Source organism: Ochotona princeps, chromosome 21 (assembly GCF_030435755.1).
Source record: "Ochotona princeps isolate mOchPri1 chromosome 21, mOchPri1.hap1, whole genome shotgun sequence".
Classification (NCBI taxonomy): Eukaryota; Metazoa; Chordata; class Mammalia; order Lagomorpha; family Ochotonidae; genus Ochotona; species Ochotona princeps.
Window position 1 is genome coordinate 26,021,783 of NC_080852.1, and position 25,955 is coordinate 26,047,737.

Sequence of the window (25,955 nt, forward strand, 5' to 3'; positions counted from 1 at the left end):
AGGAGCTACATGGAGGTTAATGGAGCCTGGGCCCAGGGCCACTGGGGCGGGGCCCTCAGTGACCTTGGCAGTTGTCTGGAACAGCCCTTGGGACCTGATTGAGTGGAGGGCAGGGCAGGGCAGGGGTGCTGCCGGTTCAGGGGGCGGCAGGCTGGGGGACGGGTGTAAACAGGCAGACACACTCAAGGCACAGCGTCACCAGAGGGACGTGGGTGGGTGCTGGTCAGGATCGGACAGTTTTAAATAGATTTTTCTCTAAAAAGTTTTCTCTTTTTTCTTTACTTTCTTTTTCTTTTTTTTTTTTTCTTTTCTTTTTTTTTTAAAAAGCTATGAGAATGAGCAGGTGGACCGTGGTCTCCAGGAATGGTGGCGTCTCCCGCTTGTTGTGCTTTTTGCCTTTGGGGCCTCCAGGTGGCGGGGTGGGTTGTGTGGAGGGCAGGACGGGAGGGCAGGAGGCTCCCTGTAAACATTTGGACTTGGGCTGGATCAGGGGCTGCTGTCGGGTGGAGCCAGGGGTCCAGGCCGGAGAAGTAGGTGCCGCTCCAGACACAGGCTTTGGGGGACTCGGCATGTGCTCCCCCAATCCCATAACAAGACAACGGTTAACAACCCAGAACAGATGCCCAGGAAGAGGGTACTGTGACCACTGCCGAAAGCTCAGACAGGGGCAGGCTTCAACCAGGGAGGCCTGTGACAGCTCCTTCCCGAAGCCTGGGAAGGGAGAAGGGGGAAGCGGCCGAGGGGCAGGGTAGGGGATAGGCGGGGAGTGTGGTCTTCTGGTCCCCATCTTCCTCAGGGTGGGGGAGGAACAGAGTTGGTGGTGGCCCTGGAGGTGGGGGACAGGTAGGCACGGGTCAGCAGGCAGCCAGTGTGTTCACTTCTCTTCTTACCTCCCTAGACAGTGCCCCTTTCTGCTACCCACTTGTTACCAGGGACACAGCTGCCACCTAGGGACCAGTTTCTGTTGCTGGGTTACATGAGGGAGGGCAACCTTGGGCCCTGGTGGTGCCATTCCCACCTCCACCAGAGCCAGTGCGGCCAGTCTGAACCCAGGACTTGCCAGCTTGGGGTAAACGTGGTGGCTGAGCCCCACCCGACTCCAATTTCCTTTGGGCCAAGCCAGTTGGCCAGCTGGGGTGGGTGAGAAGCTCTGGGTTCCCCCAAGGAACACTGGACTAGTGCTCCGTTTCCATCTCAGGGCAAGCCTCTGGCTAGACTTCTGGGTACTGCAGCACCCCACCCCCAAGGCCCTGCATCCCGGCCTCTTGGCCTCATTGGTCTTCTGGGCTCCTCTCTTGTCCGCTGGTCCCCTAGTGTCCCTTCCTCCCCGATCTCTGGTTTCCACCCCCTTCTCCAGTCCCTGCCTGCTCCTCGCCTTGCCCCAGTGGCTCACCATCTTGCCAGGCCCTGTCCCTCAGAAGAGGCCGCAGTCCTTCAGGTTGTTCTTGATGATGACGTCGGTGACGGCGTCAAATACGAACTGCACGTTCTTGGTGTCGGTGGCGCACGTGAAGTGCGTGTAGATCTCCTTGGTGTCTTTGCGTTTATTCAGGTCCTCAAACTTATTCTGGATGTAGCTGGCTGCCTCATCGTATTTGTTGGCCCCTGCGGAAGACAAAATGAAGACGTGTGTGTGGATGTGGGTATGGGTGGCAAGCGGGCCTCGTCCCACACAGCTGGCAGGGCTCCATGAGTGTGCATGAATAAGCGTGGAACATACGCAAGTGTATGCACAGGGTGAGTGTGTAAGTGCTCCTGCACGCCCGTGTGTGTGGGGAGAGGCACCCAACTCTGTGAGGGGAGCCACAGGCATGTGTTAAGGTTAAGAAGTGCGTCACAGGGGGTGGGGCTGGGGAATAGCAAGTGAAGCCACCACCTGGCATGAACCTGTATAGGGCACTGGGTTCACATCCCAGCTGCTCCGGTTCCAATCCAGCTTCCTGCTACTGGGCTGGGGAAAGCCGCAGAAGGTGGACTAAATGTTTAGGCCCCTGACACCTTTGTGGGAGACCCTGAAGAAACGCCTAGCTTCTGGATCTGGCCTGGCCCTGCACTGACTGTTGTGGCCAGTTCAGTGAACCAGCAGAGGGACTACCTCTCTGTTCTCCTCTACCACTCTGTTCTCCTCTCTCTGTAAGTCTGACTTTCAAATAAATAATATTAAAAAAAAAAAAAGTGCAATTTATGTGAGCAACTCTGTAAGTCTAAGTGCGCTGGTTGCCCTTCTGTCCAGTGGCGGGGCGTCCACGGTCATCACTGACTCCTCCCAAGTCCCCACACCTGTGTACTCGGGGAAGCAGATAGTTAGGTGGCTGTGGGTGATCTTCTCCTCAAACAGGTCCTTCTTGTTGAGGAAGAGGATGATGGACGTGTCCGTGAACCACTTGTTGTTGCAGATGCTGTCGAACAACTTCATGCTCTCATGCATGCGGTTCTAGGGGCAGGGCAGCGAGGTCAGTGCCAGCCACTGGGCCCCTCCCCAGCCACCCCTGGACTCCCACCCCAGCTGCTTCTCACCATCTCCTCGTCCTCAGCCAACACCAAGTCGTAGGCACTCAAGGCTACGCAGAAGATGATGGCTGTGACGCCCTCGAAGCAATGGATCCACTTCTTCCGCTCTGACCGCTGGCCACCCACATCAAACATCCTGTGGACACAGGGCTGCCTGAGTACTGGGGAAGGGAGCCCATTCCACAGGCTGGCAGACTGATGGCAGAGCTTTATCAGTGAAGAGTGGGACAGCTGCCTTGATGGAATCCACCTCACCCACTTGCCTACTGCACCTCTGGGTTCTGGACCAGAGAAGCAGTAGGGTGGGGAAGCCGGGTCAGTGGGGCAGGATACAGACCCACAGTGTGGGGTGAGCAGAGCTGTGAGCCACTGGCAAGAGATGGCATGGTTCCTGGCCCCTGATGTCACTGCGAGGTGCTAGGGTGTGCATTCCCAGAGCACAGCCTTGGGAGACCTCAGAGTGGCGTGGGGCAGTCCTGCACCAGCCCCTTCCCTTGCACAGCCCATCCTGCCCCTCCACCCTGCCCACAGGCCTGCTTACTTGAAGTGCAGGTCCTTGAAGGTGAAATGCGTCTCCACGATACCCGTGGTCTTCACTCGGGTCCTCAACACATCCTGCTGCGTGGGGATGTAGTCACTCTGGGCGATGCGCTCTAGGTCATTCAGGTAGCTGGGAGTTGGGGGAGGGAGGAGTCAGTTGGCGCCTATCTGGGGCCTCCTTACCTGATCCCAGAGCAGTTGGGAGAGGCCCCCTCCTGCCCATATCTCCATCTCTCAGGCAAAACCCTTGCTTCTTTAGCTCTGGAAAAACTTGGGACTAAGGGCCCCTCAGTAGATTGCGACAGGAGGGAGGTGTGGGTCCAGGCCACAATAGTCATGGTTTGAGCCAGGCCCTGCTTCGGTCAGGACCCAGGGAGGTGCCAGCTTCAGGCAAGGGAGGAGGAGGGGCAGAGCAATCCCTCAGCGAGGGATTCAGGATGCTAATAGGAACAATTATGGCAGCCTGGTGCAGTCCCTCGATGTGGGGCTGGACAAGCTGGGGCCTGCCGGGCCCAGCGGGCTCTTTGCCCAGCACCCAATAAAACAGGCACCCCAGGGGGGCGGGCAGACACCTGCTTGGCAGGACCTCAAGGGCTCGTCATTAGTGGCTCCCTTAATTAGCATCGCTCAGGCAGGATCCTGGGACGAGCCCCACTGGCCGTTTCCAGTGTCGCTGCAGTGCTGCAGCAGTGGGTCCTCCACTGCTGCCCCGTCCCGACAGCTTGCTGGGCCAGAGCTACTGGGGCTGGCCCTTGGCTTCCACCAGCAGCCAGGCCAAACCAGGCCAGAGGGAAATGATCTCAGAGACATAGGGACAGAACAGAAAAACAGGAAGGACCATGGGGGACCATGACGCTCGTGCCATGACCTGCATACCACAGCCTGCTCCCTACTGAGAGAGCCCCCTGCCTGTGGGCCTCAAGGTGGGTTTCATGCCAGCTTCTCCTTTCTCCCCAGGAGAGAAACTCAGCCCTGGGACCCCTGCCTTCTGTAGTTTTGGAGGATGACTGGAAGAGGGCTGGGGGTTTCCCAATGTGCACTCCCCCCACCACACACACACACACACACACACACACACACACACACACTCAGATCCTGTCCAGGCACAATCCTGCCTGGTAGAGCAGGACCATGTTCACAGCCAAAACCCTATTGCCAAAATGGTGCTGGGCACATGGCAGGTGTTTACCATCTCAGAAAGGAGAATCGGGGTGACAGAGAAGGAAGCATGATGTAGCCTGGAGGAGGCCCTGTCCCTAATCCCAGCAGCTCTGTGGGCACCGAAATCACAATATTTGACAGGGTTCACCCCTAGGACTCCTTTAGTGCTTGGCTGTGACCCTGCAGTCCCTGTCAGGGTAGAGGGAAGCTGTCTGGGGAACTGGAGCAGGGACCCTCCTCCCATGGCCTTTCTCTAGGGTGCAGCCCTGTCTGGATAGGCTGGGGAAAGCACAGCCGCAGGTGCCCAAGACTGCTCCAGAGGGGCTGGCTGCCGTGTGGCGGGGAGCAGGGATCAGGTGCAATAACAGAGCCTCTCTGCTGGCACCATCTGAAGCCGGCACGTTGTCTGCCAGCCCGTGAGTCCTGTTCCCTGTAGAGTCCTCAGCAACCCCTGCCAGTCTTGGCACCTGCTGGCACTGCAGGAAAGTTTGGAACTTGAGTCTGGGCTTGTTGCACCTTGGGGACTCTTGGGATTCCCTGAGAGTCTCCAGCTGAGTCCTGGTCACAGCCTGTGGCCAGTGAGCCTGATGCTGAGGGCCAGGGCTCCAGCCCCTCCTTGGCAGTGCCAGCTTGGGCATCCTGTGTCCCAGGCCCAGCCCTAGGAGCCTGCACATGCCGTGCCCCTGCCAGGAGCCCCTTCCCCTAACTCCCTCTTTTAACTCTTGCCCAGAGTGCCAGTTCTGCCTGGGGGACTCCCCCAACTGACACTCTAAATTGTCACTGCTTAGGGACTTGTCTTCAGCAGATGTTAAGACTCCTAAGATACAACTGGACAGGAAGAGAGCTATTGAGAAAGTGCCAGCTGCCTGTCACTCCTCCTGGCCTTTGGACACCGCTCCGCACTTCCCCCAACTCTCCCCTGGCTGACAGGGGTCAGCTCTGTGAACAGAGACCAGAGACCCCTTGCTGGGGGCACTCACTAGGCGGCCGAGTCGTTGAGCTGGTACTCCCGTGAGCGGCCAAAGCAGGCCTGCACTCCTTGATCAGCCCAGAGCCTCCGGATGACGCCCGACAGGTCCTCAGGGAGCACACCCTGCTCCTCGGCGGCGGCCGACAGTGCGAACAGCTGCCTGGCATCGTCCTGGACACAGCAGTGGGTGGTCAGCCAAGGGAAGCAGTGCCCCCCCCCCACCCTGCCTGTCGGAGGCAGGGAGACCTCTGGAATGGGAACAGGGCCCAGGTTGGGACAGTTTTGGGTTCTCCAGGATAAGATTGGTTCTACAGGTTTTTGGGAGGTGGGAGGGAGGTGGGGGGAGCAAGGGGAGAGTGCTCATACATTGCGGGAGGCATCGGCAAAGTCAATTTGCAAGTTGCCCATGGCTTTAACAATAGCCATGATGGACTGGATGGTGTTGCTGTAGACCACCGCCCGGTACTGCCGACATTCCTCTTCCGAGTAGCCATCTTCATGGATGATCCTGAGGGCCAGAGATCAGGTGTTAGGACCTGCAGGGACTTGCTTCTGGAAAGGGGACCTACCCCACTGGGATCTGTGGCTGGGGCCTGCCTGCTCCGCCCCCCAAACTTACTTCATCTGCTTCACAATGGTGCTCTTCCCCGATTCACCAGCACCTGCAACAGAGAGTACAGGCTGTCAACAAGAGGCCTGGTGGTCTGCAACCCTGGGGGTGGCACCTGCTCTCCCCAGCAGAGGGAAGTGAAACGGTGCTCTCACACCTGGACCAAGCAGACTCCCTGGAAGCCTCACCTCTTAAAGGCTCCACTGGCCACTGTGGCTCCCCACTGCCCTGGTTGGGTTCAGTGGTCCCAGTTGGAGCCTTAAGGGCAGCTCCATCTTCCTGTATGGCTGCTGCACCCCACCACAGTCCCTCAGGTGCACCACCCCTCCCCACACCAAGCCTTGGCTGCTTGAGGGCCTAGGCTGTGGCACAATGTCACATTCCTGCCTCTGCTCCCTGGATTGGGTTTGTCCCAGACAGGACACTGGAACCTGGGAGATGCCGAGTCCCACAGCTTCCCATGTATACCCCCGCTACACAGCTTTAAACTTTCCCCCTGCCTGGCAGAGCCCGTCTGCCTCCTCTTCGGGTGCGGCTGAAAGCCTGGATGGCATCCCTCTTTGTGTATGCCCCAGCAGGCCCACAGAGTGGTCTTACAGATGAGGACACTGAGACGGGGAAAGGTCTGGGTACGTCACACCGCCAGGCTTCAGCACGACCATGTGAGTCCTGCAGCAGTGACCCCTTACCCACCCTGCCCTTCTCAAAATGTGGCTCAGGGAACGGGCATTGGGCAGTCAAGATGTCACCCGGGACACCTGCATCCCATTGTTACAATGCGTGCGTTCAAGTTCCGGTTCTGTCTCCCCATTCCATCTTCCTGCTCATGTGCATCCTAGCAGGGAGCAAATTATGGTTCAAGTAAGTGGAACCCTGCCGCCCACATGGGACACTTGGACTGAGTTCCCAGCTCCTGACTTTGGCCTGGCCCAGCCACAATTTTTGTGGATATTTGAATAGTGATCTAGTAGGTGAAAGATCTTTTTTTTTTTTTAAGATTTATTTATTTTTTCAGAAAGTCAGATTTTACAGAGAGAGGGAAAGACAAAGAGAAAGATCTTCCATCCGATAATTCACACTCCAAGTGGCCACAAGGGCCAGGGCTGAGTTGATCTGAAGCCAGGAGCCAAGAGCCTCTTCCGGATTTCCTACATGGGTGCAAGGTCCCAAGGCTTTGGGCCGTCCTCGACTGCTTTCCCAGGACATAAGCAGGGAACTGGAAAGGAAGTGGAGCTGCCGGGATATAAATCGGTGCCCATATGGGATTCCCCAGTGCATGCAAGGCAAGGACTTTAGCCACTAGGCTACCATGCCAAGCCCAAGATATACCTTTAAAAAAAATAATAAGATTTATTTATTTTTATTAGAAAGGCGGATATACAGAGAGGAGGAAAGACAGAGAGGAAGATCTTCCGTCTGATGTTCACTCCCCAAGTGGCCACAACGGCTGGAGCTGAGCCAATCCGAAGTCAGGAGCCAGGAGCTTCTTCCATGTCTCCCATGAGGGTGCAGGGTCCGAGTCTTTGGGCTGTCCTCAACTGCCTTCCCAGGCCACAGGCAGGGAGCTGGATGGGAAGCGGAGCTACCCAGATTAGAACCGGCGACCATATGGGATTCCAGCGTGTTCAAGGCAAGGGCTTAAATCACTACGCTATCATGCAGCGCCCTAAGATCTACTTTTTAAAAAAATAATTTTTAACTTTTTTCTCTCCACCACCTCCACCCTGTTCCTGCCCCGCTGGAATAAACCTCCTAAGATAAAAAATAGTAATAATAATTTTTAAAATAAATTTGAAAAGTGTGGAGGAACACATTTCAAAAAAACAAGGCTTCAAGATAAATTTTAAGATAACAATTCCATGATCTTTTTCAGTCTTCTATTAAGAAGGACGTTTTTAGACATGACACAAAATCCAGAATCCTTCAAAGTAAAAGCCAGTGTGGGCCCTGGTCACGCCAGGGAAGACATCCTCTGCGACCCCTGTACCCCATGTCAGAGTCCCTGGGTTTGAGTGCCAGCTTTGCTCACAACTGTAGCTTCCTGCGAAGGCAAGATGGCAGCAGGTGACAGCTGACGTAGCTGCTTCCTGCTACCTGTGTGGAAAACCTGGATGGAGTTTCTGGCTGCAGTCTAGCCCAGTCCTGGCAATACCACAGGCATTTTAAGGAGTGAAGCAGCAAATAAATTTTTAAATAAACAATGCAGTGTACTTGGGGAGTGAATCATCGGACGGAAGATCTTCCTCTCTGTCTCTCCTCCTCTCTGTATATCTGACTTTGTAATAAAAGTAAATAAATCTTTAAAAAAAAACAAAAAGCAAAAAACAATGTAGTATAGACTCCACAGGACGATGCCCTGGGAGGGCATTTTAAAAAGCCAATTCCCAGGTCCCCACCTCAAGCACCCAGAGCCAGCTTTGGAAGGGCACAATTCAGGAAGCAGCAGTTCCCAGGAAGTCCTAGCAGAGATGGGTGAAAACCAGGCTGGGGAGCCTGGGCACTGGGGGTGGGGCCTCCCCGCTGTGAACTGGAATGGGCACCTCCCATCCTTCCAGCCCCCTCCACACTGTGGTCCCTGCTGGGCTCCTTGCTGGGAGTGCCTGCGAATGCCCCATTCGGTGTCCGTATTCTCCTAGGCACTGTGGCAGGCCTATCCCTCCAAGTGGCCCCTGGGGGGCAAGTGGTGGGGGTCTGTGAGGTGCTCAAATTGTGAGCTGGCCAAAACTGTCTCAAAGGATGAGGATGAGGAGGCACTCACAGACAGACCAACACAGCAGTGGTGATCACACGGGCATCGACATTAATAACAACAGCCACGTGGCAAGCAGCTCTGTGCCAGACTTCCCGACTCCCAGAACCCCTCCGAGCCGGTCAGGCCTCACAGCAGTACTGGAGGGGCTTCTGTGCTCACCCCCATCTGACAAGGCAAGAAACTGGGAGAATAGATGAACCATAGCTTTCTTATCCAATCCTCTGCTGATGGGGATTTTGGCTGTTTCCATGTTTTTGCAATTACTGATTGTGCTGCTATGAACATAGGAGTGCATGTTGGTTTCTCATAAAACAAGTGTTCTGGATATATTCCTAGGAGTGCTATAGCTGGGTCATACGGTATGTCGATTTTGAGTTGTTTGAATATTCTCCATACTGATTGCCATTGAGGCTATACCAATCTGCAGCCCCACCAGCAGTGGAGTAGGGTTCCTTTTTCCCCGCAACCTCGCCAGCAAGTGTTGTTGGTGTTTTTCATGTGGGCCACCCTTACTTGGCGTTAGGTGGTATCTCATTGATGAAGAAACTGGGAGAATAAGAACTTGAGGTGGCTCAACCACAGGCCCGCTCCTCCATCCCACACCATCACCCACAGCTGTCCCTCTTCCCTACCCCTGCCCGGAGCCTTGTGACACACCCTCCCTGGGTTCTGCACCCTCTTGCCCTTCCACGCTGACCGGCCCCATCTCTGAAGCAGCACCAAGGCCCTGCCTGCCTTCAGCTCCCCAACCTTGGGCCCACATTTCACCAGGGCAAACTGAGGCTTACCTGTGGCCTCACCATGGTGGATGAGGGGTGGAGATGTCTACATCCCAGCAGCTGCCTCCACCCCCGCCCCTACCCCCGAGGGCCCAGGGTGAAGGCAATGAGCAGACTCCAAAACAGACAAACAAATAAATAAATAAAACTAACAATTAAAAAAATGAGCAGACTCTGGGCAGCGGCTGGGGCCCAGTGCACTCCCTTGGTCACAGGTTGCAGTTCAGGGGCTGCTCCTTGGTCAGCCTGGCGGTGGTACTGGTCCCCCAAGGCCCCACACCATGCATTAGGGCAGGGAGGGCAGCAGTGGTCCTGCTGGCCACCATCTGAAGTCAGGGGGCAAATGATCATGCTGTCCCTAGCAGGGTAAACTATGAAAGCGTAGGCAGTTGGCCAGGGCACAGGAGTCTTGAGATTGTGTGAAGGCTGCCCCCCTCTCGTATGACACTGGGTGACACTGGGATTTTGGAGTCACCTCAAAACCCACCTGGTCACCTGAGGCATCCATTTCCCCACCTGACCAGCCCCTGGGAGAGGACGGAGTTTCTGGCCCTTGGATGCCTGTCTTGTGACCCCACCTAGCAATGGGGACTTGGGCCCAGGAGAAAGTTGACACTGAATGAGGCATAAGGCAGATTTTGCTTTGCATCTGCTTTTCCTAGCAGAATTAAGAGACACCGAAGTGGGCGCTACCTGCACAGCCTGGGCTGTAAGCCAGGACACTTGCTCCCTACCACAGCCAGCTGAGACCCACTCTCCTGTCTTCTTGTGCCCTGCTTCCTTCCCTTCAGCCTCCTGAGTTAGGGAGAAGCTCCCAGTCACCAGAAGGGGTCACTGCAAGGAGCATCTGACAGGTGGGTGGAACCAGGCCTGGGAGCCTGCATCCCCTGACTGCAGCTGGCAGGTCCCTTTGTCCTTCCAGCAGCAGCGTGACTCAGGCGGGAAGTAGTGAGTGGCAGGACAAGGCGTGGTGCTGGAGCCAGGCAGGAAGCGGAGAAGGGGAGGAGGGTACTGGGACAGTGTAGGGCAGGGCCCAGGAGCAGAGACACAGAGAAGCAAGCAGCAGGGCTGCGTGGCCCTGCAGAGGCCATCCTGTAAGCGGGCCTGAAGGTGCCCAGAGCTAGGGACAGTGACCTCATCCATCACTACTCCAGCTCAGCCTCCTTGCTCATCAGGCCCGACGGGTGTCTCTTGGCAGACACGCTTCCGTGGCTTGTATCCTGCCGACAGCGGACACCTCTGCCAGCTGACTCCAGACCTCAGCAAAGTTGCTGGGTGGGGAGCCTCAGCCAACAAAGAGGACAGATGTCACCCCTCCCCAAAAGTAGGCTAAGATCAGAGCGCCCCACAGAGCTCTCCTGGGGTGACTGTGCCAGTCCTGCTTGGCCCCAGCTTCTCACCCTTGGCAGTTGGGCAATAATCACAATGGAGGAGTGCTGAGCCCCTAGGGAGGAGGGAAGGGGAGGGAGGGGGGCATCACCCCAGCTGCCGGAATGTGGCCAGCAGGCTCCTGCCGCCTGGCACCAGCCTACAACATGGTCACTCGGGACCATTTCCAGTCCCCAGCACTCCAGGCACTAGTTACTGTCCACCTTTGCCTGGTGAGGGCTCTGACCCATAGGGAGGCTATGAATACCATCCTCTTCTCTGGTCTTAGCTCCCCTTCAGCAGAGGTGGCCCAGCCCCGAGAGGCCAGCCAGCCAGCCCCTCTCCTGCTTTCCAAGCTCCTTCCAAAAGCTGAGCCAGCCCCGACATCACGGTCCTGACATTCAACCAGATCCCTCATGAGAGCTGTGGAAGCAGTAGTTCCCTTGCTGTGAAATGAAAAGCATTAGTTTCTTGTTTTTCCTGCTGAGAAAGAAGACTAAAGTAAGGACTAAATGCAAAGTTCCCACACTACCTGGCACAAAGCAAGCGTTCAGATCTAAGCTGTCATGCCTACTTTCTCTATCCCCAGGAAGAACAGACTGCCCAGGCCTGGCATTTCCTGTAGCCCACCGTGGCTGTGCTGTGCTGCTCACCGCCATGGCAACCCACAGAGTGGACTGCCAGGGTCATCTTGCTTGAAGAGCTTTGAGGGCTCTTGGACTCAGCAGATGAAGAGTGATGGCTGGTGTTTCACAGGCCAGCGCACAACAGTGGGGGCTCCCTGTCGGGACTTAGCATATGGAGGAGAGTTGGCGCTACTCATTCTACTGCTGGCTTTTTGCCGAGTTCATCACTTCCCTTCCACACAACCTGGCACTCCTACGTAAGTGGGGTTGCCTTCCTGCCTAGCCATCCTGCTGTCTGAGTGTACTGAGAGCTGGGTGGGCCAGCTGCAGGGCCTCCCCAGACACAGCTCCCACGCTGGTGGGCTCCCCTGGCACACGTGGGGCTGGGAAGACAGCCAGCTGACGTGGCAGGCCCCAGGCAGGCAGTGGCTGCGACCACAGGGCAGACTTGGGCAGTGCCCAGCTCCAACCCATGGCTTGGGGCCCGCCCACCCTGCCGCAAACCTCAGGCCTGCTGCCCCAGGGTGCATAGCGCGGGAGGGGGTTGGAAGGCCCACCCTAAATGCTTTCCAGCCACCACCTCCTGCTCTCCTGCCCTGAAAAGTTCCACACTTCCAGATGCCCTGTAGCCATCATTGGGGTTCATTCTGGCTCCTCCCCAAGGTTCCTGGAGAGACCACCTGCCAACCGCCAGGGGGAGCCCGGCAGCCAGGAACACAGGGGCGGAGGCGAAGGGGGAACCAATGCCTGGAGATGTTTTGTCTGAGAAAAGTGTGGCCTCAGCGGGGGGTGGGGGACGGATGGGGGTGGCGGCGCCAGGACCCTCACCCACCACTCCACCCTGGGAAGCCCCCAGCCACAGGCACAGAACAATGGGAGCAGGAGGAGGGGGAAGGAGGCCTCACCAGACAAAGGCCCTCTAAGGGCCACCACTGCTGTTTCTTCCTTCCTGCAGGTGCAGCTCTGTGGCTCCTTACTCCCTCCAAGGAGGCTTCGGCCCAGGTCCCGCACACGGACTGAGGTCTTGGGTGGGGCCTGGCTTTGCACCGGATGCCCCAACAAAGTCACAGCTCCCACACCTCCCTCTTGCCTTCTCTCCTCTTGGCCACGTGGACCTCAGAGGCAAGGTTCGGCTGGCCATTGCCCATCTGATTTCTGTGCAGGGAGACTGGGCCTGGGACAGGGCTGTGCCTCCCTCTTTTTTTTTTTTTTTTTTTAAGATTTATTTTTATTACAAAGTCAGATATACAGAGAGGAGGAGAGACAGAGAGGAAGATCTTCCGTCCATTAATTCACTCCCCAAGTGAGCCGCAACGGGCCGATGCGCGCCGATCCGATGCCGGGAACCAGGAACCTCCTTCCAGGTCTCCCACGCGGGTGCAGTGTCCCAATGCATTGGGCCGTCCTCGACTGCTTTCCCAGGCCACAAGCAGGGAGCTGGATGGGAAGTGGAGCTGCCGGGATTAGAACCGGCGCCCATATGGGATCCCGGGTCGTTGAAGGCGAGGACTTTAGCCACTAGGCCACGCCGCCAGGCCCCTGTGCCTCCCTCTTGAGGTGACTAACAAGACAAGAAGCCTCACCTCTCTGCCAGGACACTGCAGGGCCCCGGAGTGAGGTGCCCGGGATGTGGGCCTCAGGGTCCCCAGATGTAGCACATCCCCACTTGGGGAATACCATAAGCCAAGGCCCACCCCAAGTATCTCCACCCCCACCCCGGGGGTCTTCACTCTGCCCCCAAACTGCCTTAAGGCCTAACACAAGCCACAAGGCCACAGACCAGGCTGAATCAGGAGGTCATGGCTCCCAGCACTGAGCACCAACAGGGAAGGAGGATGCCTGGATCACACAGCACAGGAGGTGAGGGAGAAGTGGACCTTGGGCATCTCTGTGTGCACCATGGCTTGGGGTTCAGAGAAACATGAACATTTCTGCTCTGGCTGCTCTAAGCTGCACAATGCTCTCACACCCTTGGCCCCAGGGACTCGCCTGCACACAGAACCCTTGGGAGCCTCTAGGCCACAAAATTCAGACCTGGTGCTCCCAGCAGCTGTCAACACTACCACCAGCCCATATCGCAGTGACAGCTGCCACCAAGCCCCACTCCCTGTGGCCGTACAACAAGGACTCATCCGACGCCACTCACTGGGATGACTCCTTGTCTCAGAGACCCCTATGCCCTGGGGCTTTGCTACCCTCTGGCCTTCCTCCAGCCTGGTGTCAGTGCCTCCCACCCACAAGTCTGAGGGTTGGGGCAGCAGCATGCAATGCACTCAGTGCAAGGCAAAGTTGCCACCCACGACGGCTGATCACTGACCCCTCGTACTGGAATGATTCATGCACGGAGTGTGGCCCACCTTCCAGGCCAACCTGTCACTTCTCATCACTCAGGGTCCCAGGGAGGCCTCCATGGAAGTACAGAACCCGTGTGTTTCACAGTGTCCACTCAGCCTCCTGACTGACTGACCGATTCCTGCCAGCCAGCCGTTGGGGTGTCACGGCAGTCAGGGCACTTACTCAGTGACGCCCGGGGTCGTCTCTTGGCATTTGTACGAATGACTTAAATCATGTCATGTCCTGAGCCTGTTTCTCCAATGATGAAATGGACACCATGTGTACCAGCCACACAGGAGTCAACAAGGCTGTATGAAGAGGTCAGATGCACCAAGCTTCAAGTTCCAATCAGAGGAAGCTACTGTTAGTATCAAAGGGGAAATTGAGGCCCAGAGGGTGGGCATGGGGGGGTGGACCCTTATGCTGGGCCAAGGGCCCCTCTGTTTCCCCAAGCAGGGGAAACCCAGAATGAGCTAAGCCTAGGGCTGCTGCTCCATTTCCAGGCATTCATCTCGGCCTGCTGCAGGCCTTCCGGCTCTAGAGGGCAATGGCCGCTCGGGAATCTAACAGCAGCCCAGGCCTTCCTGCAGCCGTCCCCTCGCCGGCCTTCCTGCAGCCATCCCCTCGGCATCCCTCTCCTAGCCATCACTTCCTGTAGCCAAAGGAGGGGGGCTAGAATTCTCCTCAGAGGCACCACCTTCTCTGGGATCCTGGGCCCAGTGGTTGCTGGGGCAGGACAAGGGGACAGAGCTACCTGGAGTGGTCCCCAGTCCCCAGGGCAGCAGCTCACCTCCAACCTCCCCCTCTGCCAAGTTGGTGGAGTCCTGGGGTTCACAGCCCTGTCCTAGCACTGAGCAGCAGCCTGCTGGCCCCTTCCTCTTTTTGGCTCCTCCCCCGACCTAGCTGCTTCCTCCTTTTCCTCTGCTTCTCTGAGAAGGCAGGCACTGCCATCAACATGCACGCTTCACATAGCTTAAGGCTGTCGCAGCAGCCTGGGAGCCCCCAGACCCTTCCAAACCACAAGGATACCTTCTCTCCTACAAGGGCCACAGTAGTCCACCGGGAGGCCCTGATCCAGACAGGCCTGCTGCTCCCTTCCTGGCCTGCAAGGGCACTCATAAAGCCGGCACCAGGGCCCAGGCCAGTCAGGGTCCCCCCAGCCCTAGCAGGGCATTCCACCAGAACCATTTGGTGCAGCCACGAGGTTGAGGGGCAGAGAGTGAGAAGAGTTCCAGGCCGGAAGAACTGGGCAGGGCGGAGCACAGAGGAGCCCCACCCTGCACCTGCAGCTGTGGGGAGTCTCCGGAACCAAGGTTACCACGGAGGGCCCAATGTGCCGTCCAGGGCACTCTGCACAGTGCTCTTGGGCCTGGCCCATCAGCTGTGACCTGGTCAGACCCTACTGAGCCCTGCCCCTGCTCTCCTGGTCAAGACACCTGGAGGAGGCTGCTCCAAGGGCTGTGGGTGGCACTCTCAGCCAGCCTCTGGGTGGCACCTCTCAGTCTCCCCTGGGGGTGGCTAAGAGCTGGGGTAGATGTGCTTTCTCCTCCCTACTCCTGGCTGGTGAATGGGGGGCTTTCAGGAAACCGAGGGCCAGCCAGGGAATGGGATGATGAGCTGAGCAGACAGCACCAATGGGGCTTGCTCATGCCAGCCTCAGGCCAGTCCTTGAGTCCCAAGACCTTCCCTGCCATCTCACCACGCCTGGCTCCAGTGTCACCTGCTTCTCAGGTTAGCCCAGGGCCAACCTCTGACAGGTGGCCCAGCCCCTATTGAAAAGTCTGGGCTCTGACTCAAACATTGGGGATAGCTGGACACTGCTTTCCGGCCTCTGGCCCCCAGGCCCAGCGCAGCGCAATGCAGTGAAGGTCACTCCTTCCCCCACCTGCTCAGCCCTCTGCTCTCCTGGGGTTCCCTGCTCCCAGCCAGCCTGGGATGTTCCTGCTGCTTCAGCATCACTTCCTCCTCATAGCTGCCAATCCACCTGGTCTCCCAGCTCAGGGGTGGCCAGCTCTTGGAAGACCCCTGACCCTAGGTCTCTGATTCTAGAGGTGCCATTTCCCACATCAGCAGTAATGACACAAGATTGATGGGCAAGGGCAGAGCCCAGGCAGGAGTCAGAATCAGCCTGGTCTACCCCCTCTTTCCCTCCAGTTGGTCCCCAGCGTGAGAGCTGCATCCCCACCCTGCTCCTTGAAGACAAAGCCTGGGGGAGGGGTGGGAAGAAGAGACTCGGAGGCCCCAGCTGCCCCGCCCCCATTCAAGTGCTAATGAGCTCCAGCTGGGGTAAGGAGAGGCCCGCCTGGGTACCAGCCCACCTGGCACCCAGGGCTCAGCCACACCCCCAGCCCAGGCCCCCAGAGGCTGGGCCTGAGCTCCCCAGGACAGTCTGCTGCTCCAGCTGGCACCCAGTTGGGGCATGCTGTGTCTCCCCACTTTCTGGGAAAGGGGTTCCCCAGGGTCACCACCCCACCCGGTGCCAGCCAGCCTCTAAGAGGACCCCTTCCTGCACTGTCTCTACAAGGCCCAGGGCTGCAAGCAGGCAGCCCTCTTCCCAGGTTAGGGTTCAACTGCATGGGCTGATAAGGAACCCTCCTCCCCCAGGCCAGCAAACACTCCCAGAAGGTCTTGTGAGTCAGCCCACCCCCAAGACAGCCAGCATCCCTGTTTCATCCTTTACATACACACACATACTCAGTATGCACCAATACCAGGGGAGCCCTGTGCTAGACACACAGCTCCTCCGGGTGCTTGACTGGGTAGGCCCTTTTTGCGCAGTCTGGGCTGGCATGTAGCGTGTGGTGGAGCTGCAGGAAACAGCCCCTGAGCTCTGCCCTCAGAGTCCCCCTCTACCTGGTGACTAAACTGACACTGAGCCCTTGCCACCTGCCACCGTATGCCACATGGCAGTCCTGCGACTATCACCTCACTTTTCCACCTGCCTGTCCTCACACCAAATTCAGGTGTTTAACTTCCCTTGGTTCAACAAACAGAGCAGAAGCCCTCAACAAGCGCCAGACTGCGAGCTGGGCACAGGAATGAAATGGATACAGTCCTGATGTTGCCACCACCAGGGAGGCGGCACGGCAGGAGTCGGGAGATACTCCACCTGCCTCTGGGAGACTCAACAGAAGCCAGGTCCCAGAGGCAAGCGGGATACTGCTGTCCTGCGTCTCTACACTGCTCACCGGAGCCCATCTCAAACCAGAGCCTGCCCCTGCAATTCTGGCTTCCTTCCCCTTGTGTGCCAGGGCCTTGCTGGTCAGTCCCGCCAAACTGGGTAATAGTGTGTGTTGGGGGGCGGTATTCCTGGAGAAGGAGTGGTATCAGTTCCTCTGCACACACACACACACACACAGCTGCCAGGAAAAACTCCCCTGCCAATGTGTACTATGTCTGCCTCAGTCCGGGTGACAGCGACTGTGCCCGCCTCCTGGCAGGGCTACCAGAGGCTATGAGAGGGAGCCAGCGTGAGGGTGGGGCGGCAGGCGTGGCTCTGGCAGGGAGAAGGCTGGCAATTACCCAGCCCGAGGGCCGTTGCCTGGACAGTCTCCCGCTACATAAGCCGGGTGCCCGGAACTCGGAACCTGCCACAGCTGGGCTCCCATCAACTACCTCCACCAGGACGGAAAGAGACACCTCTGGCCAGGACCCTTTCCGGGCGGACACAAGCAACTGGGTCCTCAAGTTCAGGTGGAGCCTGACTTCTCAGCGTCCTGCAGTTCACAGCTGCCATCCCCAGCCCCTGCACCCAGCTAGGTCCTCCACCCAACTCCAATTCTCTCCAACCCAAGCCGGCACTCCTTTGGCCTAAACCCAGGAAGCCCATTTCACAGAGGCAGCAGAGGCCGCAGGCACAGGACACTAGGACAGACTCCTCAGGCTAGAAAGTGCTGAGCCAGACACTGTACCCTGGCTGCGGCCAGCCCGGCCAGGGGGGGGGGGTGCTCCGCTCCCATCTGGCCTGGCCCACAAGCTGTCCTGGATTCCCAGGGGCACAGGCCTGCTGGGATCAGCAAACCCTTTGGGGTGGGGGCAAGGAACAGGACAGGAACTCTGGGTTCCCAACCCTGGGGTTCAGTCCCCTGTGTTCACAGCCACAAGAGCTGTGCCCAGCCTTGGGAGGGCTGGCTGGAGGCTCCCAGCTGGGCATGGAGAGGTGGCAGTCCCGGAAGTGACCTCCCCGGCTCCAGCAGTGATGGGCACTCCGCTACGTCGACACCCACTCGCTGCTGCTGCTACTGCTGCTGCTGCCGCGCTCCACTCGCGGCAGACAGGAAGAGGCAAGCGCCCAACGCAAGGCAGCCCAGGCGGCTGGGCCGCCGCCCCTTCCCGCCCCTTCTCTTCCTCCCCGCGGCAGCAGCAGCGGAACATGGATGCCATTTTGAAACCTCCGGGGCTGTGCCCCTGAGGCCGCCCCGCAGAGACAGTCAACAGATGGCCCATAACAGACCTGCACACGGTTCCCAAGTCAGGGGCCCAGCTTAAAAAGCCCAGCTTTCCACGGCCTGGAGACTCCCGGCTGGCTCCGGCTGAGGGGCCACACCCCCACACACTTACGGTCCAGCCCGCATCCATCCCTGCTGCAAGGGGGAACCCCCTCATACGGATCCCCCAAGATCAGGCCTCTGCCAGGCACCACTCCTGCTCCTAAGGTGGGGGGGAGGCCACATGTTTGTGGAAGGCCAGCTCAGGGGTTCAGGGGCAACTTGGCCCACCACAGCTGGTCCTCCCTTCCGAAGCTCAGGTTCAGCTGTTCACCATTCCCCCTCACAAAGCCCCCAAGATTGGACAGGCCCACCCACCACGGGAGACTATAACCTAGGCCTGCCCACCAGGGCAGCAATATGTCTGCTGTCTCTCCACTTCCACTTCCCCCCACCCCTCCAGCCGCCACCATCTTCCCAGGCCTTGGAAGCGGTCACAACCCTAACATCCTCCACATTCCCTCCTACTCCGCACACTTCCCCTTCAGCAGCCCAGACAGGCCTTGGCAACTGGAAAACAGATGGCCAGGCAGTAGAATCTCCCCCAGGAAGTTGAACTTGGCCCCCACCCACACCCAGAGGGACCACTGCAGCGCCCTGGGGGAGATTTGCCTAAATGCCAAGGCAGGAGGGGAGGGGAAGGGGGCTCCTCGTTGCAGCCAGGCCCACCAGGTGCAGAGGGAGGGTTGGGAGGAGCCTGGGACAGGGGAGGGGACCTGCAGAAAAGGGTCTCTCTAAGGCTGCGGAGGGGGCACCAGAACGGTCAGTTTCACATCTGGGAGCTCAAGTGGAAGACACAGCGGCACAGCGTCAGAGGAAGGGCAAACAGGCAGGATACAGGACTAGGGAGTGCTGGCCTGGGCCCTAGAGAGGTGGCCACCCAACAGGAACCTGGGAACAGGTGGGGGGAGCAGGTGCAGCCAGAGGTGTGCTGAGAATCAGTGCGGCACAGGGGTCTTGGGATGATGCACAGCGTCTGTAAGGTTGCTTAGTGAGGATGGTTGGCCAAGAGCGGGCGTGGGCAGCCACAGTCGAAGGCACTGAGGCCTGGTTTTGGGACTGCGGGGCCTGAGAGGAGCTGAGCCCGGCCCCAACCCTCCAACCCAAATGGAGTTTCAGGAGGGACTCAGAGAGTACAGCCACCCAGAATCCCCACCCCGCTCCTTACTCTTCAGTCCTGGTCCGGCTGGGCGTTCAGGGTTCAGGCCCAAGTTGGGGGTGGGAGAGGGTCCAGAATGAAACCCTCCTCTGGGAAATCAGGGGGAGGGGTCCCAGCGCGGGGCGCGGCCTCACCCAACAACAGCAACTTCACCTCCCGCGCCGCCTTCTCGCCATCCTCCCGCAAGTTCTTGTCGATCATCTTGGAGCGTTCGGCCGCCGCCTTGTCCTCGGCGCTCACGGTGCAGCCCATCCCGCCGTCCGCCGGCCCGGCCGCGACCCCCCTCCCCACAAGGCCCACGGCCCGGCTCGGCCCCGCCCGACCCGCTCCGCTCCCGCCGCCGGCTCTCCGCTGGCAGCTCTCGGATCGGCAGTTCCGAGCGTCTGCAGGAGGCGCCTTCCCCGCGGCCGCGCACCGACGGCGGGGCGGGCCAGGGGTGGGGCCTAGGCCAGCGGAGCCCGGGACTGGGCCGGGCTGGACCTGGGGGGCGGGGCCTCGAGGGAATAGCTGCTGCCGATTGGCCGGAGGGAGGAGCTTCGGGTCCCGGCCGGCCGGCCGGAGGCGGGGCCAAGCGGAGGGACCGCAGTGGCGGTGGGGCCGAAGGGAGAGCTCGGGCCCTGGGCGGGCCGCAGGCGGGGGCCGGGCTCCCATTGGGTGCCGAGCGTCCGGAGTCGGCGGCTGGGCGACGGGGGCGGGGGACGTCGCAGCCCCAGGGTGGGGATCCGGTGCCCCGAGGGCGGGCCACGGATCACAACCCCCTGGGGCTGCTTGCAAGTGGGGCGGGAGGGGGTGGAGGTGTGTCTTCCTGGCTTGTTGGTTGGTTAACGTACCCAAGAAACTTGTTTGGGGATCTGCAGAACGTTCTGGACAGCTGTTTTTGATTTTTTTTTTCAATCTTAAGCGGGTTCCTCTCCTTCCCTTTCTTTCTCTGGGTTGTAACGAATCAAAACAAAAAACAAGTTGATTGCCACTTCCAAACCGCATGCCCTGGGTCTGAGACATTGGTGTTTACTCTGCAAGTAGTTATCCTGGGCTCTAGCACGGGACCAGGAAACCAGGCCATGAGGGAAAAAAGGGGAGAGAGAAACTGGACTTCCAGAAACACAAGTGGTTGTGATCTTAGACGCCTTCCCGGCTGCCACTTTCACGGCTGATGTCACCTCCTGTGCTCACAGCCTGGCCCCTCGGGTGGGCAGAGGTGGAATGGTGGAGGCAGCAGGGTTCCCAGTCATAACAACCTGGCAAGTGTGGAGGAACACTCAGCCCCAATCTCGGGAGGCTGGGGGCCGGACGGGGTGGATATGGGAGGACTTGCCGTTGGCCGAGGGCCACCCAGAAACCTGTCCTGGAAGACCCCAGCCCAAAGATGGCAGATTTCTGAAACCAGGCCAGGACCCTCCTGTTGGACCCGGGCTGCCTTGCCAGCAGGCACACACTTGCCCTCTGGCTCCCAGCTCTCAGCCTTTCCTATCTCCAGAAGGGGATCATGTCCCCTTCTGAATGGCCTGTAAGACTCCCAGGGTGTCCCTGCAGCTGCCTCCTGCCTGTAGCTCACGAGAATCCGGGAGGCCTGTAGCAAACTCCTCCGTAGGCCGTGCCATTAAAATGCACGCCAAGCTCAAGGTCTATCCGGGTTCTATCTGCGCCGGCTACAAACGGCAGCCCCGCCCCTCGAGAGCGAGCGAGCCTGGCAGCCCGGGCCTCCCTCGCCTGCTCCTAGCAACAGCCAACAGCTCTCTCAGTTGCCAGGCAACAGGGAGAACCTGTCAGGCCTTTGGAGGCCAGGCTCTGGGAGGTGGGCGGGCGGCACAGACCCCCAATCTGTGGAGGCGGAGCAGGATGGGGCCACTGGGAGGCCCAGCCCGAGGTCCTGGCCCACCACTCAGCCACTTCATTCAGCCCTGCGCTCTCCTTAGTCACGAACCCGGTGACATCCACCCACCCTGTAGGCTGCACCTTCCCCAGCTCCTCGTGGGTCCTCCAGATTATGGCCAGGCCTCTGCGTGCTCCTCTTGGTGGGCAGCGAGGAGTTGGGGTGGGGTGGTGGAGGAAGGCTGGAACCCTCTCTTCCCACTCATCATGCTGACTTCTCCCTGGTCCGCTGGTCCGAGGCGACCGCCATTCTGATCTCTCAGAGAAAGTACAGCCTACTATCCATGACAGGGTCCATCTGTCTCTGGTCAGCCCCTGCTCTGGCCTTGATGCCACTGCAGTTTCCAGCCAGAGCCACATCTCTGGCCGCACTGTTGCATACTCTCGGCTTCACTTCTCCTCCCCCAATACATATCTGTGTCCTTGGTCACCCCTATCCTAGCCCTCCAGACTCCGCCCTGGTTCCCATGGCTCCTCTACAGTTGTCCTGACATGGCTTCTGCGCATCTACACAAACTCTTCACCATGTCACTCCCTGGCTCCCAAGCCCGTGGTGGTCCCCCAGTGTCTGCAGGACAAAGCTCACTCATCTCAGCCGTGCAGACTCTGTAAGGGGGGCGAAGAAGGCTGGGTGGGGTGAAGGTGGTGGCAGTGAGGACCTCACTGGCTGCCTGTCACTTCTCACAAGTACCAGAAACTGTGCTTCCATCTTCTTATGAGTCAAATGGATCTAAGGGACGGAACATGCAGCCAGGAATAACGGAGGAAGTGTAGGTGAAACGAATATATATGGACCAGAGAGAGAGAGAGAGAGAGAGAGCTCTCAACAGGACAAGTTATATGGCACAAGATCTAACAGGAACTTTTACTTGACTTCTCCATTGCTCGTCCCCAGTTCGTTTACCATGCTCCTACTCCTCAATCCCTCCTCCCAGCATCCTTCACTCACTGGCTGCACACTGGGCCTCTCTGACTCACTTTGTCCCACCGGCTGGCTTTCCCTCCCCAGGCACATCCCACTACCCTGGTGGGGAATCTCTTCCACCCAGCTCCCCAATGCCCTTATAGGGCTGCAGGCAAATATTTATCAGTTTAGACCAATGGATTACCCAGATCTATCCACCCTGCCAGGGGCTCCTTGTCCTGGAGCCGGGAAAGGGCATAAACAACTCGCTTCCCAACCCTCTAACAGCCTTAACCGTGGCCTTGTGTGTGTGCGAGGAGGCACGCACTGTGCCTTCACACTCAGGAAGCCACGCCGTCCTCCTCAGGAGGGGTCATTCCAGGGCCAGAGGGTGACCGCCCAGTCGGCCAGAGCTGCCTGAACATCTGAGGTGGAGGTCCTGCAGCCCCTTGGAGCTGAACCCAAAGGTGCTTCTAGCAGAAAAGAAGGTAGCACCTCGACAAGCATGGAGAAGTGGCTGCTGCTGATCGCCGCAACAGCCCGTTTAGCCTCAGGGGCTCTGAGCTAGCCACAGCTCCAGGCAGCCCAATCAAGCAGCAGCAGCCCTGAGCAGGTGAGGTGAGTTCCATTGGGGTGGCTGACACCCCAACACCCCCAGCCTGTAGGCCGCAGGGAAGGGGAAGCTGCCAGTACTTCCCCAAGGGCAGTTTCAGGGTGTATGTGTATGTGTCTCCCCTCAGCCCCAAGACTAGGCAGGACCCTCCAGGGATGCTCAGAGGTCCAGAATTTGCACCACACTGACCCCTGGGAGACAGGTCCTCCACTCTGCTCTGCCTGTGGCTCTCAGCAGAGCTTGCACCCCTCCTTGCCACCCCGAGCCAGGCTCCACCCCTCCCTCCTCCTCCTGTGTCCCCTGCACTTCCCCCCTTCCTGCTTCTGGGCCCAGCAGTAAGTTCTGGATTAGAGTCAGCTATGCTGTCCTCCTCCCCCTCCTCTCCTCCAGTCTTCTCTTACCCATCCCATCCCACAAGCCTGGGGATTCTGGACCCCAAGGTGCCCTCCTTCTGAACCACTCACTCCCCTCTGCAGAGAACTGGCTTTGGTTTACAGAGTTCAGGCACCAACACTCCATGCCAAGAAGGTTCTAGATAAGGCAAGCCCCTTGCCCCCTCCCTCTCCATCTGACCCATGGGGGTGTGGTACAGAAGGGGCTGGGAGTAGCGTCACCTGCTGAAGCAGTCTTGACCAGGAGCCTAGGATGTGCCAATGTGCTCAGAATCCTAGGACAAGGGAGGCAGGTGAACCCTGCCCTCAGGAGCACACAGCAAAAGTCAACAGGGAAATGAAAGCCATGGTTTCAGGCTGAAGCTACAGGATGACGTACAGAACCCTGTGAGGGCCAGGCCAGGGGGCACTGCTGGAGAGGGGAATTTAAATCATGGGGATCAGACTAGTCAGGTGACAAACAGGAAGACAGTGACAGGCAGAGGCAGCAACAAGTGCAGAGTCCTGGCCAGAAGCAGCTGGAGGTTCCTGAAGCAACACAGCAGGATGCCTGGTTAGACTAGTGACAAGGGGGATAGCAGTGCGTTGTGTGCTGGGGTGGTAGGGAACTACCAGGAGGCACTGCACAGAAGTAACGTCTACAGGGGGACCCCAGGGGACAACCTATCTCCAACCCAGTCCTGGCCCTCAAGGGTGCTCTTGATACGAACAGGAAGAGCTGCCCAAGGCCCTGGAAGGAAGCCCAGAGTCCTCAAGGCTTGGGGGCTCTGGTCTGAGCTGCATCTCCTCCTTCTCCTTGAAGAGGCTACATGCAGTCCAACCTATTTCTGTGCCTGCTGCCTACCTAGCTGCCAAGGGCCACTTCCCCTGGGCAGCCAGGGTCCCCAGAGGGCCCGGGAAGAGATCATCACCACCTTCCCCTGAGTCATTGCTTTGTTGGCATTACAGCCCGGGCCTCCTCACTGTGCTGTCCAGAAGCTGGGACTGGGAGCCTCTCCCGCAACTCGTTAGGGCTGCCATTAACGCTGCTTCCTGGAATTTAATTTAATGAAAGAGCAAAAATAGCCCTAATGAAGGTGATGCAACAGCAAGCAGCTCAGCAAGGTGCGTCTTGCCACCTGGGCTCAGGGGCTTGCTCTAGCTGGTGACTGGGAACATGTGTGTGTGCGGTGTGAGGGCATCAAGGGAGCTGTCCTGCCAGGGATGCTCGTCCCTGAGTTCCCAGAAGGCTTGGGCACACGGGTGTGTACTGCACCCAGCAAATGCTGCAAGCAGAGTCAGCTAGACAGAAAACCATCAGCAGCCGCCTGAAGCTGACAGGGAAAGTACCTGAGAAGCCAGCTGCCGCTGTGGAGGCCCTAAGGTGAGGGCCAGCAAGGCGTGTCACCAGCAACAGGTCCAGGCAGCCCACTGGAATTGCGGGGGTCAGAAGGGGCCGCACATGAGGCAAGGAGGAGCTTAGCTGTGGGATGGGTAAAGACAACACATTCCCATCAGCTGGTGGTTCACTCTCCCCAATGCCCACAAAGGCTAGGGGAGCTGGGTCAAGGGACCAGTAGTGAGGAGGAGAGCTCAACTTGGGTCTCCCATGTGGTGGCAGGATCCCGACCACAGACCATGGGTGCCACCATCCTACCACAGGGGCGTGAGGGTAGATACCAGTCCAGGCACTTTTGTGTGCGCGCAAAGGGCCCGACTGCTGGTCCCTGAGCTCCCACTGCTGAGGCAAACAGCCACCCAAGACCTGATACCTGCACTTTCCAGTGGCTATGAGTCTAGCTGGCAGTCAGGAAAGGGCAGGAGGTGACCATGAAGGGTTGTGGGGCCTCTGGAGGGCTCCTGGGGAAGGAAGCTGGGGACGTTAGCCCTGGGCCGAGTTTGTTCCCCAGCACTGGCTGCTTCCCACCAACCTTCACCGCGGGCCTGACCTCTTCTGCCTTCCCACACATAAAGGGCTTCCCAGTGTCCCCGTACCTGCTCCCACCTTCAACCACTCTCCCCGTCCCCAGAAGTGGCCTTCCCTGCCGGGCCCAAGCACCGCCATTTCAGAACGAAAAAGGCTGCAGATGCCCAGGTGTAAGGCTCAGAGCTGTGCAGGGCATAGCCTCAATGGGAATCGCCCGCCCTGCGCCTCTGCCCAGAGTAGCCTCCCACACGCCCCAGTTCCTGCCCCTCCTCCATGCAGTCTTTTACCCAAGCCCCGCCCACGGCTTCCTCCCCCAAATCTGGCCTCCTGAGCCCAGTTGAAGCCGGAAGCGGCCTCGGGGTGCGCTGCCCCGCCCCTTCCGGGGCTTCTCTAGGCCCGAGCACTCGATTTCGGTGGCCGCGACAGGACGGGAGCGGCTTCCTGGGGCAGCGACGCCCCCTGGTGGACCTGGAGAGCAGCACCAGCGCGGAGCACGTCCGCCTCTGCAAAACCTGTCTTCTGCCCCCTGGACTGCCAATCCGGGGCCAGCGCGCCTCGGGGCTCGGATGTCCTATGGAGCTTACTCCAGACGTCGGCCGAATAAAGAAACAAGCTGTGTAGCATCTGGAGGATCTCTGGGAAGGCTTGGTCAAGGTGGATTTGGCGATCCCTCCAAGACCAAGCAGCTACTAAGTGGGCCTGGCCTGGCTCGCTGCAGCACGTATCTGTTCAGGATTTCCAGTGTGGAGGCCCTGTCCCTCGTGGGTAACCCCCACCTGGAGCCTTCCTGCCTGCCTCTCTATTTCCTTGTAGCAGCAGGATGCCTTCCAGGACCTCCCTGGAGCCTCTGGACTGGGCTGCGTGGTCACAGGTGTCCATCCCAAGCCCCTGACTGGGCAGCGTGACCAATGGGTCACCGCATGACCCAGGGGATCGCCAGGGGGCAGCAGAGACCGCCTCTGTGAGCTCCT

The 25,955-nt window shown here is 58.8% G+C and overlaps 1 protein-coding gene across 3 annotated transcripts; it reads right to left on the bottom strand.

Annotated features, from left to right (window-relative positions):
• Positions 1 to 1,401: 1,401 nt before the first annotated feature.
• On the bottom strand, positions 1,402 to 19,685 carry GNAI2 (G protein subunit alpha i2). Of its 3 annotated transcripts, none has more exons than XM_004581489.2 (8): positions 19,432 to 19,685; positions 5,802 to 5,844; positions 5,549 to 5,690; positions 5,193 to 5,353; positions 3,053 to 3,181; positions 2,518 to 2,647; positions 2,281 to 2,434; positions 1,402 to 1,605 (listed from the first exon to the last, which is right to left on the bottom strand). In XM_004581489.2, exons 1-8 carry the CDS (start codon positions 19,547 to 19,549, stop codon positions 1,415 to 1,417), a joined length of 1,068 nt encoding a protein of 355 aa, XP_004581546.1. In that variant the 5' UTR covers positions 19,550 to 19,685; the 3' UTR covers positions 1,402 to 1,414. The 3 variants fall into 3 exon arrangements, with proteins under 3 accessions (XP_004581546.1, XP_058534810.1, XP_058534811.1); XM_058678827.1 differs by lacking the exon at positions 19,432 to 19,685 and adding an exon at positions 6,390 to 6,527; XM_058678828.1 differs by lacking the exon at positions 19,432 to 19,685 and adding an exon at positions 5,981 to 6,274.
• Between the last annotated feature and the right edge of the window lie 6,270 nt (positions 19,686 to 25,955).